The sequence below is a fragment of the Thalassophryne amazonica genome, chromosome 6 (assembly GCF_902500255.1).
Source record: "Thalassophryne amazonica chromosome 6, fThaAma1.1, whole genome shotgun sequence".
NCBI classification, from domain to species: Eukaryota; Metazoa; Chordata; class Actinopteri; order Batrachoidiformes; family Batrachoididae; genus Thalassophryne; species Thalassophryne amazonica.
This window is the reverse complement of record NC_047108.1, coordinates 20,373,753-20,387,210: the sequence shown is the minus strand read 5'-3', so window position 1 is coordinate 20,387,210 and position 13,458 is coordinate 20,373,753. Positions and strand designations below refer to the sequence as shown.

Sequence of the window (13,458 nt, the reverse complement as noted above, 5' to 3'; positions counted from 1 at the left end):
AAACATCCTAATTTAAGGCTTAATTCACCCAGGACGTCGTGAGAGAACAGAGAAGATTCAGAAGAGGCCGGCATGAGGACTTTATGCGGACATTCCACTGTTTAAGGACATTTTGTAATGAAAGACGTGCGCGCAAATTCGCAGAGTCGTTTCCGTGACGACTCGGCAAATCTGTGTGCGCCGCGACAGGAAAAACACCTCTGTGTTGAAAACCATTTGTAAAATTCAGGCGGCTTTTGATGGCTTTCAACAAGTGAGTAACTGAGAAATTGTTTAACAGCTTGGGCATGTTCCAACTTGCCCGTTAAGGTTTCCAACGGAGGTGTTTTTCCTGTCGCGACCCCCTGCGGTCGGGTCCGGCCCGACATGCGACTCTGCCCGCACGTTCTTTCATTACAAAATGTCCGTTAACAATGGAATGTCTGAATAAACTCCTCATGCCGACTTCTTCTGAAAGTTCTCTGTTCTCTGATGACTTCCTGGGTCAACAGAGCCTGAAATGTGGAAGTTTTCAACTTGAAACAGCGAGACGCTGCCGCCTCGAAGCGCAGATCGCCGTCAGGCACCGTGGGCCGACCTTACGGCGACACTAACAGACCAAAATCTCTCATCAGCTGTTAAAATTTTTACCGAAAACCAGCTGAATTTATCGAATGGTGTCCACTCAGTTGTGCCTTACAGTTTTGAAAAAACTTTGATCAAACAAAGCAGCAGTCTCTGAGCCATTCCTAAACAATGAAAAAAACGACGAGAGGGTGGGCGACTCCTCACTCAAAGACTGCCCACAGGCGAATGACGTAACCGACAGGCGTGAAAAAACTCTCGCATGCCCACGAGGGTTCAAGCATGTCTGATGTAATCACACGTGATTCAAATCCATATGGTTTTTGAAAAAAATAATAAGGTCGGATACTTTTCTAATAGACCTCGTATATATATATATATATATATATATATATATATACTTACTTAGTAACGCGTTACTCTAATCTGACCACTTTTTTTAGTAACGAGTAATCTAACGCGTTAATCTTTCCAAATCAGTAATCAGATTAAAGTTACTTCTCCATGTCACTGTGCGTTACTATTATTTTTCATTGTGGGTCGATAGCAGCATTAAACTTGGTCTGTGGGCAGGAGGTCGGGGTTCGACTGAACTGCCCACTTTAAGCGAGCTGTGAGCTTTTCATCCGCGTTTTTTTGCAGCTGCTCGACTCGTCCTCACCTCTTAAAGCGCGGTGATCAGCACACCTGCACTGAGCTTTACGAAGACATTTTTATACTTTTTTCCTCCTTTATTTAGAATTCTGAGCTGAGCCGCTCTGTATCGTCTCATTAAAAACAGCTGATCCTCCGCGACGCGTCAACAACTAACACTATTTTCCACTCAAATGCACCTAAACTCTCTTTCTGAGGACCACATGATGTGAAAACGCAATAAAACTTTCTTACCTGTAAATCTGGTCATGTTTTCTGCATAAATAAATGTTATCCATTCTTTGTGCTCAAACGCCAAAGCAGGGGCGAATCCAGATGGAATGGGGGCGTGGGGCAAGGATGTGCCCCCCTCCCCCACAACACCCCTAGATTAAAGGTCCAGTTTTGAAGCTGTTTTTTACTACAACTACTAATACTGCTTAAAATAATAATAATTTCGACAAGTAAAATGTTTAGAGAATTTAAATGTTAGAAAAATGTTAGAATTTAATAGTTACATTTATAAACAATGTAGGTTTGAAATTGCAAGTTTTACTGTTACAGTGCTGTCAACAGTTAAATATGAGGTCAAGAAAGAGGTCTTTATTTTACTTTTTATAAAACAAGTATTTGTTTTCATTGAAGTCAAGAAAGGGTGACTATAAAGTGAGTTTTGGCAAAACAGGTATCATTGTCATGTTGACGTGAGTTGTTGTCGGCAGCTAGGGAAAGTAACTATAAATATAACTAGTAATCTAACTTAGTTACTTTTACAATTGAGTAATCAGTAAAGTAACTAAGTTACTTTTTCAAGGAGTAATCAGTAATCAGTAATTGGATTACTTTTTCAAAGTAACTGTGGCAACACTGTTACTGTGTGTATATATATATATACATATATATACATATATACACACACACACACATATACATATATATATACATATACATACACACATATATATATACACACACACATATACATATATATATATGTATGTATATATATGTGTATATGTGTGCGTGTGTGTATATATATATATATATGTGTGCGTGTGTATATATATATATATGTATATATATGTATATGTGTGCGTGTGTATATATATATATATATATGTATGTATATATATGTATGTATATATATGTATATGTGTGCGTGTGTATATATATATATATATGTATATATATATGTATGTATATACGTGGGCTGTCAATAAAGTAACGGTCCTTTTTATTTTTTTCAAAAACTATATGGATTTCATTCATATGTTTTTACGTCAGACATGCTTGAACCCTCGTGCGCACGCGTGAGTTTTTCCACGCCTGTCGGTGACGTCATTCGCCTGTGAGCACTCCTTGTGGGAGGAGTCGTCCAGCCCCTCGTCGGAATTCCTTTGTCTGAGAAGTTGCTGAGAGACTGGCGCGTTGTTTGATCAAAATTTTTTCTAAACCTGTGAGACACATCGAAGAGGACACGGTTCGAAAAATTAAGCTGGTTTTCAGTGAAAATTTTAACAGCTGATGAGAGATTTTGAGGTGATTCTGTCGCTTTAAGGACTTTCACGGTGCGAGACGTCGTGCAGCGCTCTCAGGCGGCGTCATCAGCCTGTTCAAGCTGAAAACCTCCACATTTCAGGCTCTATTGATCCAGGACGTCGTGAGAGAACAGAGAAGTTTCAGAAGAAGTCGGTTTCAGCATTTTATCCGGATATTCCACTGTTAAAGGAGATTTTTTTTAATGAAAGACGTGCGGACGGATCCGCGCGTCGGGACGCAGCCGACGCGGTGCGGCGGCACAGGAAAAACACCTCCGTGTTGATAACCATTTGTAAAATCCAGGCGGCTTTTGATGGCTTTCAGTGGAGTGAGTATATGAGAAATTGTTTAACAGGCAGGACATGTTCCAACTTGTCCATAAGGCTTTCAACAGAGGTGTTTTTCCTGTGGCGGAGCGTCGCGGCGGCTGCGTCCCGACGCGCGGACCCGTCCGCACGTCTTTCATTAAAAAAATCTCCTTTAACAATGGAATATCCGGATAAAATGCTGAAACCGACTTCTTCTGAAACTTCTCTGTTCTCTCACGACGTCCTGTATCAATAGAGCCTGAAATGTGGAGGTTTTCAGCTTGAACAGGCTGACGACGCCGCCTGAGAGCGCTGCACGACGTCTCGCACCGTGAAAAGTCCTTAAAGCGACAGAATCACCTCAAAATCTCTCATCAGCCGTTAAAATTTTCACTGAAAACCAGCTTAATTTTTCAAACCGTGTCCACTTCGATGTGTCTCACAGGTTTAGAAAAAATTTTGATCAAACAACGCGCCAGTCTCTCAGCAACTTCTCAGACAAAGGAATTCCGACGAGGGGCTGGACGACTCCTCCCACAAGGAGTGCTCACAGGTGAATGACGTCACCGACAGGCGTGGAAAAACTCACGCATGCGCACGAGGGTTCAAGCATGTCTGACGTAAAAACATATGAATGAAATCCATATAGTTTTTGAAAAAAATAAAAAGGACCGTAACTTTATTGACAGCCCTCGTATATGTATATGTGTGCGTGTGTATATATATATATATATATATATATATATATATATATATATATATATATATCGGCTGATTTATCGGCTATTGGCAAATCAGCCAATTTATTGATTATCTGCACTTTTTTCATCCAAATGTTATCGGCCTCAAAAAAATCCATATTAGTCGGGCTCTAACACACACACACACACACACACACACACACACACACACACACACACAGGGTTCCTGCTGAACATTTGGCAGGTCCTGACCCCTGGTATGGTGCGTTCTAATCCCACTGGACAAACTGGCCAATCTGTGCCCTGCCCAGTGGTTCCACCCCCAGAGTGAAGACAATGAATGTTGATTGGCTCACAGTGGAAGTTCCAGACCAGCAATCCAGTGAGCAGCGACACCACAGCGGCTGACAGCACGAGGCCCACACCAATCCACAGCCGCCGCCGGCAGCCTGGCCTCTTCTCCAGCCCTGTGGTGTCTGATGCTGGCAGGAAGTGCAGAGTGGGATCACAGTCACTGTCCTGTGAACGAGGAGACATCACTGTCCATAAATATTTGAACATCAACAAAGGTTTTTTTTTTAACTCTATTTGATTAAACAGGTCTGATTTAAAAAATAGTTCATCGTTTATTTGATGTTTTCTTTAAAAAAAAAAATCAAAACCATAAAAAACCTGCATGGCACTTTATTACATCTCAGAGGATCGATGTATCATAAATGGGAGAGGGTGCTATAACAGTGTAATACACACATATTCCTTACTCCATTTTTAGTGTTTTTTTATACCATGTTCGGGTGATTACAAACAAAAAATCGTCCTAGCCCATCCGCCATGAGCACCCCTAGAACCAAAGGGTGCCACCATTTTGAATGGTCACATACTGTATTCTAAAACAGCATGGGGGAAAAATTGATCCAGTCGCAGCAACGCCACTTCCAGTTTGCTTCCAAGTAAGATCAGTCGGCAGCGTGACAACACGCAGCTCTCAACATGTCTTACCACAGAGATACATTGTGTATTTCTAACCAGATTGTTTAATAAAATCTTGGTAAGTAGGTGATGAGTGAGGCAGGGAAATATGTGAGGGTAGTGCAGGACATGTACAAGGACAGTATGAAAGCCAGCGGGGAGATGCGCAGTAGTGGAGGTGGGATTACACCACATATCAGCTCTGAGTCCTTTCTTGTTGGCAGTGGTGATGGTGATGGACAGGCTGATGCACAAGATCAGACAGGAGTCTCCATGAACTATAATATTTGCAGATGACACTGTGATCTGCAAGTTGAGTCTAGCCTGGAAATGTGGAGATATATCTGTGGAGAAGGGGAATGAAAGTCAGTAGGAGTCAGACTGAGTCCATATGAATGAATGAGACGGAGCCCAGTGGAATAGTGCAGTTACAAGGAGTAGAAGTGACGAAAGTAGATGAGCTTATATACTTGAGGTCAACTCATTTTCATTTTCATTTATTATTTTTATTTCATTCGTTAAAAAAGAATGCAGCATACATACATACATGCATTTAATACAAATATCATGAATGAAAAGGGACAGAAAGAAGCCAAAGCTTATAATGTCTGCCCCCTATCATCTAAATAAACAGTAACTGTTCCAGTTAGGTTGTGCTGCTGAACACAGTTATATACTTCAAAACATTCAATCAATAACACAAAGCTTCTCTGCTATACATTTGTAACATATCTGTTCAATAAAGATTCTTTCACACTTTTCTTAAACATATGAATGGACCTGGAAGTTTTTATACTACCATCAAGGCTGTTCCATAAATCAACTCCTTGAATTGATATACATCTTTCTTTCGATTTTGTTCTAAATTTTAATTTTGAAAAAACTTCATCTCCTCTTAATTTGTATCTGCTCTCTCTCTTTTTTGCAAGTTATCTGGTAACACTTTTTGGTGAGCTTCATACCTGGTTTTAAGTAAATTATATTCAACCAATTCATTAAATTGTAGTGTCTGTAATTGCATAAATATTGGGTTAATGTGGGTCCTGAATCCACTTCCGGTAACGACTCGAATAATACGTTTCTGTAAAAGAAAAATTGAATCAATATATGTTTTGCAAGCTCTTCCCCACACTTCAATACAATAACTGAAATATGGTAAAATCAGTGAATTATACAACAGAAACAAAGCACTTTTATTAAGAAAATATTTAACCTTATGTAACACTGCTATAGTTTGTGATACCTTTGTTTTGACAAGCTCTATGTGGGGTTTCCATGTCAACTGTTCGTCAATCGTAACACCTAGGAACTTAGTCTCATGCGTCCTTTCAATTGCTGATCCTCCTATAACCAAAGATGCATTTATGTCTTTTCGTTTACAACTAAAAATCATAAATTTAGTCTTACTAATATTCAAAGATAATCTATTAACGTAGAACCATTTCATAACTTTTTGAAACTCAATCTCTACAGTTTGCAAAACCTTATTTAGATTTTCTCCAGCGTAAAATAAAGTGGTATCGTCAGCAAACAAGAAACATTTAAATAAATGAGAAACAGACACAATGTCATTCACATAAAGAAGAAAAAGTACTGGTCCAAGGACAGATCCTTGGGGTACCCCGCAAGTTACTCTACCACTTTTAGAATGATTGTTTTTGATTGCAACAAACTGACTTCTGTCTTTTAAATAACTTGTGACCCACTGATGTGCTATACCTCTTATGCCATATTTATATAGTTTTTGCAATAATACGAGGTCTGTCCATAAAGTATCGTACCTTTTTATTTTTTTCAAAAACTATATGGATTTCATTCATATGTTTTTACGTCAGACATGCTTGAACCCTCGTGCGCATGCGTGAGTTTTTCCACGCCTGTCGGTGACGTCATTCGCCTGTGAGCACGCCTTGTGGAAGGAGTGGTCCCGCCCCCTCGTCGGATTTTCATTGTCTGGAAATGGCGGAATGAAAAGGACTTTTTTTCCATCAGAATTTTTTCAGAAGCTGTTAGAGACTGGCACCTGGAAACCATTCGAAAAATGTATCTGGCTTTCAGTGAAAATTTTACGGGCTTCACAGAGAATAAGGACTTTAACTACAGGTTTAAGGACCCCTTTAAAGGACGGTCGGTGCGCCGCGCTGCGAGCTGCGACGATGCGGCACAAACCACTGGGTCATTTCTAAGCTGATGGCTCTGTGGATACGAGACCGTCGTGTGCTCTTTCTCTGGTTATCACAAGACCTGGACATCAGCCATTTTCCGGCAGATTTCACTTTTAACAAGAGATTTTGTCATGGAAAGCCGCGCGGAGGCTTCGCGCGTCACGACCGATTCGCTGATGAAGCGAGACAAAGGAACACCTCCGTTTCGGAGTGTTAGAGGACAAGTTGGGACATGTCTATCTCGGCTTTCAGTGCTTACCAGTCAAGTGAGTATAAAAGAACTTGTGGAGAGCTGGACATGTCCCAACTTGTCCTCTAACACTCCGAAACGGAGGTGTTCCTTCTAGGCCTCAAAAGCTTTACTGGATTTATACCTTATAAAAATCAAAGTTTCCTCTTTCACAATATTAAGACACAATTTTCCATATATAATAAAAACTGGGAGATGATCACTCACATCTGTCATAAAGATACCACTAATTATTTCACCCTGTATATTTGTATATATATTATCAATGATAGTAGTATTATAAGTAGTAATCCTGGTTGGTTTGGTTATCATAGGGCATAAACCTGCAGTTTCCATATTCTTCCTGAACTCGTTTGTAGCTGAAGTGTGCCCCAGGTCTATGTTAAAATCACCACATAAAATTAGTGATTTATTTGTATACTCAAACATTTCAATAATTTTATCAGTAAACATGTCAACACCTGACCCAGGCGGTCTATATACACAACTCTCCAAAGTAATGGAGAGTGTGGTAGAGAGGTGAAGAAGAGAGTGCAGGCAAGGTGAAGAAAGGTGGTAGGAGGGATTTGTGACTGAAGAATATCAGCAAGACTGAAGGAGAAAGTCTACAAGACAGTAGGGAGACCAGCTATGTTGGACGGATTAGAGATGGTGGCACTAACAAAAGACAGGAGGTGGAGCTGAAGAAGTGATTCTCTTTGGGAGTGATGAGAATGGACAGGATTAGGAATGAACATATCAGAGGGACAGCTCAGGTGGGACGGTTTGGAGACAAAGTCAGCGAGGTGAGACTGAGATGGTTTGGACATGTGCAGAGGAGGGACCCAGGGTATATAGGGAGAAGGATGCTGAGGATTGAGCCACTAGGCAAGAGGAGAAGAGGGAGGACAAAGAGGAGGTTTATGGATGTACTGAGGGAGGACATGCAGGTGGTTGGTGAGACAGAGGACGATACAGAGGACAGGGTGAGATGGAGATGATTGATCTGCTGTGGCGCCCCCTAATGGGAGCAGCCAAAGGAAGAAGAAGATGATGCATTGTGTATTTGTGTGTGGTATTTGCTCTTGAATTCTAGATTTAAGTAATTATTTGTTTGAGTTTAGTTCTATTTCTGTTGTTGGGGCCTCAGTGTGGCCTTCAACTATTCAGAGGGTTTGTATAATATCGCTCAGGAAGGACATAAAAACAAATTAGCAGCAGCAGGACTGGCATCTTGTCTGTACTAACACGAAGCTGAACAATGGAAAAATGACAATGACCGGATGTTCAATATCCTGATATTTATTCCTACCTCATTGACACACCAGATATTTAAGAAAGAAATTTGTATTTTCTGTCATTTATGTCATGTTTGCGAATTGGTGCTCTGCCCCAGGAGGGGCCGTGCTGCTGATTATTTACCCCTAAAACATGATACTGATGGATGTGATGCATAATCCTCTTGGTGTGTCATCATTATGCTTGATGAAACACTGGCCTGTGTTGAGGAGCCACGTTGCCCAAACATTGCATTCTATGTTTTTATTTTTTCCTTAAATTGTGACAGATTTTAATTTTCTTCATGGTGTTGTTGGTACAATCCACTGCCTCACATCGCAGAAGCTTTTTAAAAAAAAGAACAAAAACAGTGGCTAAAATGTAAAAAACTCAAATCTAATTAAATACAATATTGTACCGACAATATCATCCCAACCAGAACTGTGCACCGTTACCCCAGTAACAAACTGTGGGTTACCAAGGACATCAAGGCAACACTGAAATGAGGAGCTGAAGAGGGTGCAGCAAGAACTGAGGAAGAAGATCTCAGAGGGGAAGGACGGCAGGAGGACGCTGGAGAGCAAAGTCCAGCAGAACAACATGAGGGAGGTGTAGAAGGGGATGAGAACCATCACTGGTCATGGTAAGAAGGCAGACCAGATGATGGAAGGAGACCTTCATGTTCTTTAACAACACGGCCTCTGGCCCCATTTCCCCAGTGGAGTGCTGAAGGGATGTGCTGACCAGCTGTGTGGGACTTTCCAGCACATTTTCAACTTGAGTCTGAGCCAGATGGTTGTTCCTGAGCGGTGGAAAACCTCATGTCTGGACCCTGTGCCCAAGAAGAAGAACCCCAACACACTTAATGACTACAGACCTTAGGCCCTAACATCACATGAGAGGCTCGTCCTGAGGCACGTCTGCACAGTTGTGGAATCATCGCTGGACCCCCTGCATTTCGCGTACCATTCCAACAGGGGAGTGGAGGATGTTATCATCTTCATGCTGCACAGAGCTTACTCTCACCTAGAGGAGGCAGGCAGCACTGTGAGAGTCATGTTCTTTGACTTCTCCAGTGCTTTCAACACCATCCGGCCTGATGTGCTCAGTGATAAGCTACGAGACATGAAGGAGGAGGCTCCACTGGGGGCCTGGATTACCAACTACCTCACAGGCCATCCACAGTATGTGAGGCTTCAGGACATTACATCTGGAGCACCACAGGGGACGGTACTGTCTTTCTTCCTTTTCACACTCTACACCTCAGACTTCCGGTTCTTGTCACAGTCCTGACACCTGCAGAAGTTTTCAGATGACTCTGCCATTGTGGGCTGCATCAGCAGTGACCAGGAGGCTGAGTACAGGAGTGTGGTGGACAGGTTTGTGGAGTGATCTGGACTCAATCACCTGCAGTTCAACGTATTTAAGACGAAGGAGCTGGTGGTGGACTTCAGAAGACGAAAGACCCGTCCGAACCCAATTACCATCAGTGGAACTGAGGTGGACATTGTGGATTATTACAAATACCTGGGTGTCCACATAAACAACAAACTGGACTGGACTGTAAACACAGATGCTGTGTGTAAATAAAGGTCAGAGCCAACTGTACTTCCTCAGGAGGCTCAGATCTTTCAACGTCTGCAGAAATATGTTGCAGATGTTTTATCACTCAGGGGCCTCCAGTGTCATCTTCTACACTGTAGTGTGCTTGGGCAGCAGGCTGAAGGCAGCTGACATGAATAAACTCATCGGGAGAGCTGGCTCTGTCCTGGGGGTGGAGCTGCAGTGTGTGATAGGGGTGTCGGAGAGGAGGATGTTGAGAAAACCCTCCGTGAAAACACCTCCCACCCCCTCCATACCACACTGATGTCCTGTGGGAATAAGACGGTATAACTCCTCCCCCTTATGATCAGAGATTTTTCCAGTTATTCAGAGCTATGTGCAATACTGTCAACATCTTGTGCAAGTGTCTTCAGTCATTTTGCATAAAAGCAATGTTTAATGTTTACTGATTCGGCACTCTGGAAAAACAATTTCCTTCAGCATTAATAAAGTTCTACTTATTCTTAAACTGTCTGATACTTAGACAATCCACCCAGCTCAATTATTTCCACGCCAGCCGGCATTGCTAAGCAAATTGCTAAGACCTCATAGACTGAGTGCCCGGATGCGCGACTGAGTCAACAGACCCAAAATGCATCTTGGATTTCGAAGTAAGTAGTGTGTAGTGCCGAAATTGCCCATGTATGCCCTGTTTACACCAGAATGAGACCCATATAAGACCTACAAGACCAAGACTCTCACAAGTCTTCGCTGGTCTCTAGCTTGATCTATTTGCATTTACACCAAGCTTGCACTGTGACTGAATTATGGGAATGAAATATATGTTAATGTCCACGATCATTGATGCAAACCCATGCAGAGTCAATTGAGCATGTATTACGACTAAAGGATCAGATTGGGAGTGGGTTGGGACCTGTGGGAGTTACTGAGACCAATTATGAGACCCAAGGTAACCGGTCGCACAACTTGTGCAAGTGTTTTATACGGTTCAATACACTTGCACACCTGTTGTAGAGCGATGGGGACCGATGGAGAGTGATGGGGGCCAGTGGAGGCCGATGGAGAGTGATGGACTGATGGAGACCAGTGGAGAGTGATGTGGACTGATGGAGACCAATGGAGAGTGATGGGGAATGATGGAGACCAATGGAGAGTGACGGTGACTGATGGAGAGCAATGCAGAGTGATGGAGACCGATGATGAGCGATGGATACTGATGGAAACCAGGAGGGATCTTTGTTCTGACCATGGAGACCCCGCTGTGACCAGCCTGCAACCCTGGTGACAGCCAGTGGGAGTGACAGCAAGCAGAGCCCATTTTTTTTGATCGGTCATGGACTTGGTCTAAACGGGGTGTTAGCTTCCGTCGGCTGTTGTCTGCGATAGGATTCAAACTACGGTGGATGGCACCGCCCAGTACTACAAATTTCCACCCGGCCCTCTGATTCAAATTGGCTGTGCTGCTCAGCACAGATTTTCTAAAAAAATGAACTGAAATGTTGCTGAAAATGTACCAATTAGATCATATTTCAGGCTTATAGAGCCAGTTTTGCTTTATTTGCAATTTAACCAAATAATTAAAGAAATAGGAAATATATTTCTCATTTTCTTTGTATCAAATCAGCTGCAAACAGCAGAAATCAGCAGTCAGCAACTTCAGCATACTATGAGGCAACAGCACAGCAGAAAACAGCATCTCTGTTCGTCTCAGTGAAAGGGATAAAACAAAAACTCCAAAACTTTAATTAAATAATCCAGAGCTCCTTCTGTGTCCAAGGCTGCTGATACATTCAGAAATGTATGGTTTATTTTACAATTTAAAGGCGTCATGTTTCCAAAAAACTCCAAAACAAACTCAAGTTTGTTCAGAGGAAAAAAATGCATTGATGGTGTTAATGAGGGGGGAGAGAGAGAGAGAGAGAGAGAGAGAGAGAGAGAGAGAGAGAGAGAGAGAGAGAGAGAGAGAGAGAGAGAGGCTTCAACATAGAGCCGTACAGGAGTACGTCACTCACTTTCACATGAAAACTATTAGTTTTCATGTGGAACTGTTTAGAAACTGGACAAACTGTTTACAAGCCTCAGTCAAACAGGAAAGTGTGAAAAATTGATTCAGAAAGTTTTTAATCCAGGTTTCATCTTGAAAAGAGCGGGTTCGACCATCAAATCAGTCCAGGTTAGGCTCTTGTTCAAACATGACAATTAGGGTTATATTGTTTGTTTTTTTAAGTAATGAAATCCCACTCAAAAATGCTGAAAAAACCTAAAGCTGTCAAGATGACAGAAAAACTCCGCCTCCTTCACTGGATTAAAGGTACAGTGTGTCATTTTTGAAGAAGAGAGCAAATGCTACATCCATCAAATATTCATGTTTTTAAACTTTTCAACATTATTTATTTTATTAACTTAGACAGAAAAAATGCAAAGAAGAACTTTGATATTACAACATGAGTCATTTTTCTGTCTATTATTCTTGCTTTCAACAAATCTAAAACCACTCAAAATGAGTGAAAACAGGGCTTGCCAATAATGTTTTAGAGGTATAAAATCCTATAGCTTCAGGGGGCTCCACCCCCTTAACGCTTGCCAGGGCCCTAAGACCCTCGGCTGTGACCCCCAATCACATAGTGTACCCGGCACTGAAATGGTTCTAGCTAGAACCCTGGTCTGCAACGACCTCAAAATTGATCAAGAATCAGACATATTCTTTAAATCTGAGGCAGAATACTCACGTGTGTGAAAATAACATACAGAACTAAGAATATTTTATTCAAGGCCATGTTTCCTGCCAATTTATTTCTCTGAATCATATTTATTTGTTGATGTCCGGTGTCCCCGCCCATTTCAAGAAATATTTTGTTGAAATTCACATCCTGAGCAGTCTTCAAAATTTCATCAACCTACATGGATGTTCGGTCCAAGGCTTTGAAAAAGACAAGGCAACAACATTCACAGCATCAAACAAGAAGAGAAAAAATAGAAAGAGAAAAATAAAAAAATAAAATAAACTGTACAAAAATAATAAAAAAAAATAAATAAAAATAAACTGTACAATAACAAAAGTAATGGCTCAAGTCAGTGAGACTGTGACGTCACAGACGGCGGCTCACCTGTGCCGGTCGGTACTTCTGCCCTGCGTTCATTAAATCCATGATCCGGATCGTCGGGTCCGATGGGAGGTGACGTCATGTGCGTTGAAGCGGACACGCACACAGCTGAGTGTGAAACCAGAACACGGACTGATCCGGATTGCGTGGTACCGTGGACAGGTGTCTGGAGACCGCGGAACTCCTCGCGGGAACAGGAAGCAGGAACAGCTACTGATCTCGATGTAACACTGCTCGCTCATTGGCCAATATTTTTGAAGCAAATCGGCCGCCATATTACCACTCCAATGTTCCGCTCCTGAACACTCTTTTCTATTGACACGAAACTTTATTCTTTGCAATTTTGTTAAAAAATACCTTCATGTGCAGCTATAAACTGCGCAAATCGCCAGTTCAAAGGCTGTG

At 41.9% G+C, this 13,458-nt stretch overlaps 1 protein-coding gene across 1 annotated transcript in view; it reads right to left on the bottom strand.

The window, feature by feature from the left end:
* LOC117511939 (suppressor of tumorigenicity 14 protein-like) overlaps positions 1-13,238 on the bottom strand; it is a 49,628-nt gene extending 36,390 nt beyond the window's left edge. Inside the window, exons 1-2 of the mRNA XM_034171877.1 lie at positions 13,057-13,238; positions 4,102-4,264 (exon numbers count right to left, since the gene is read on the bottom strand). Of these exons, the coding sequence (XP_034027768.1) occupies positions 4,102-4,264; positions 13,057-13,098 (205 nt within the window). The 5' untranslated portion in view covers positions 13,099-13,238. The remainder of the gene's footprint in view (positions 1-4,101; positions 4,265-13,056) is intronic.
* Positions 13,239-13,458: the final 220 nt, after the last annotated feature.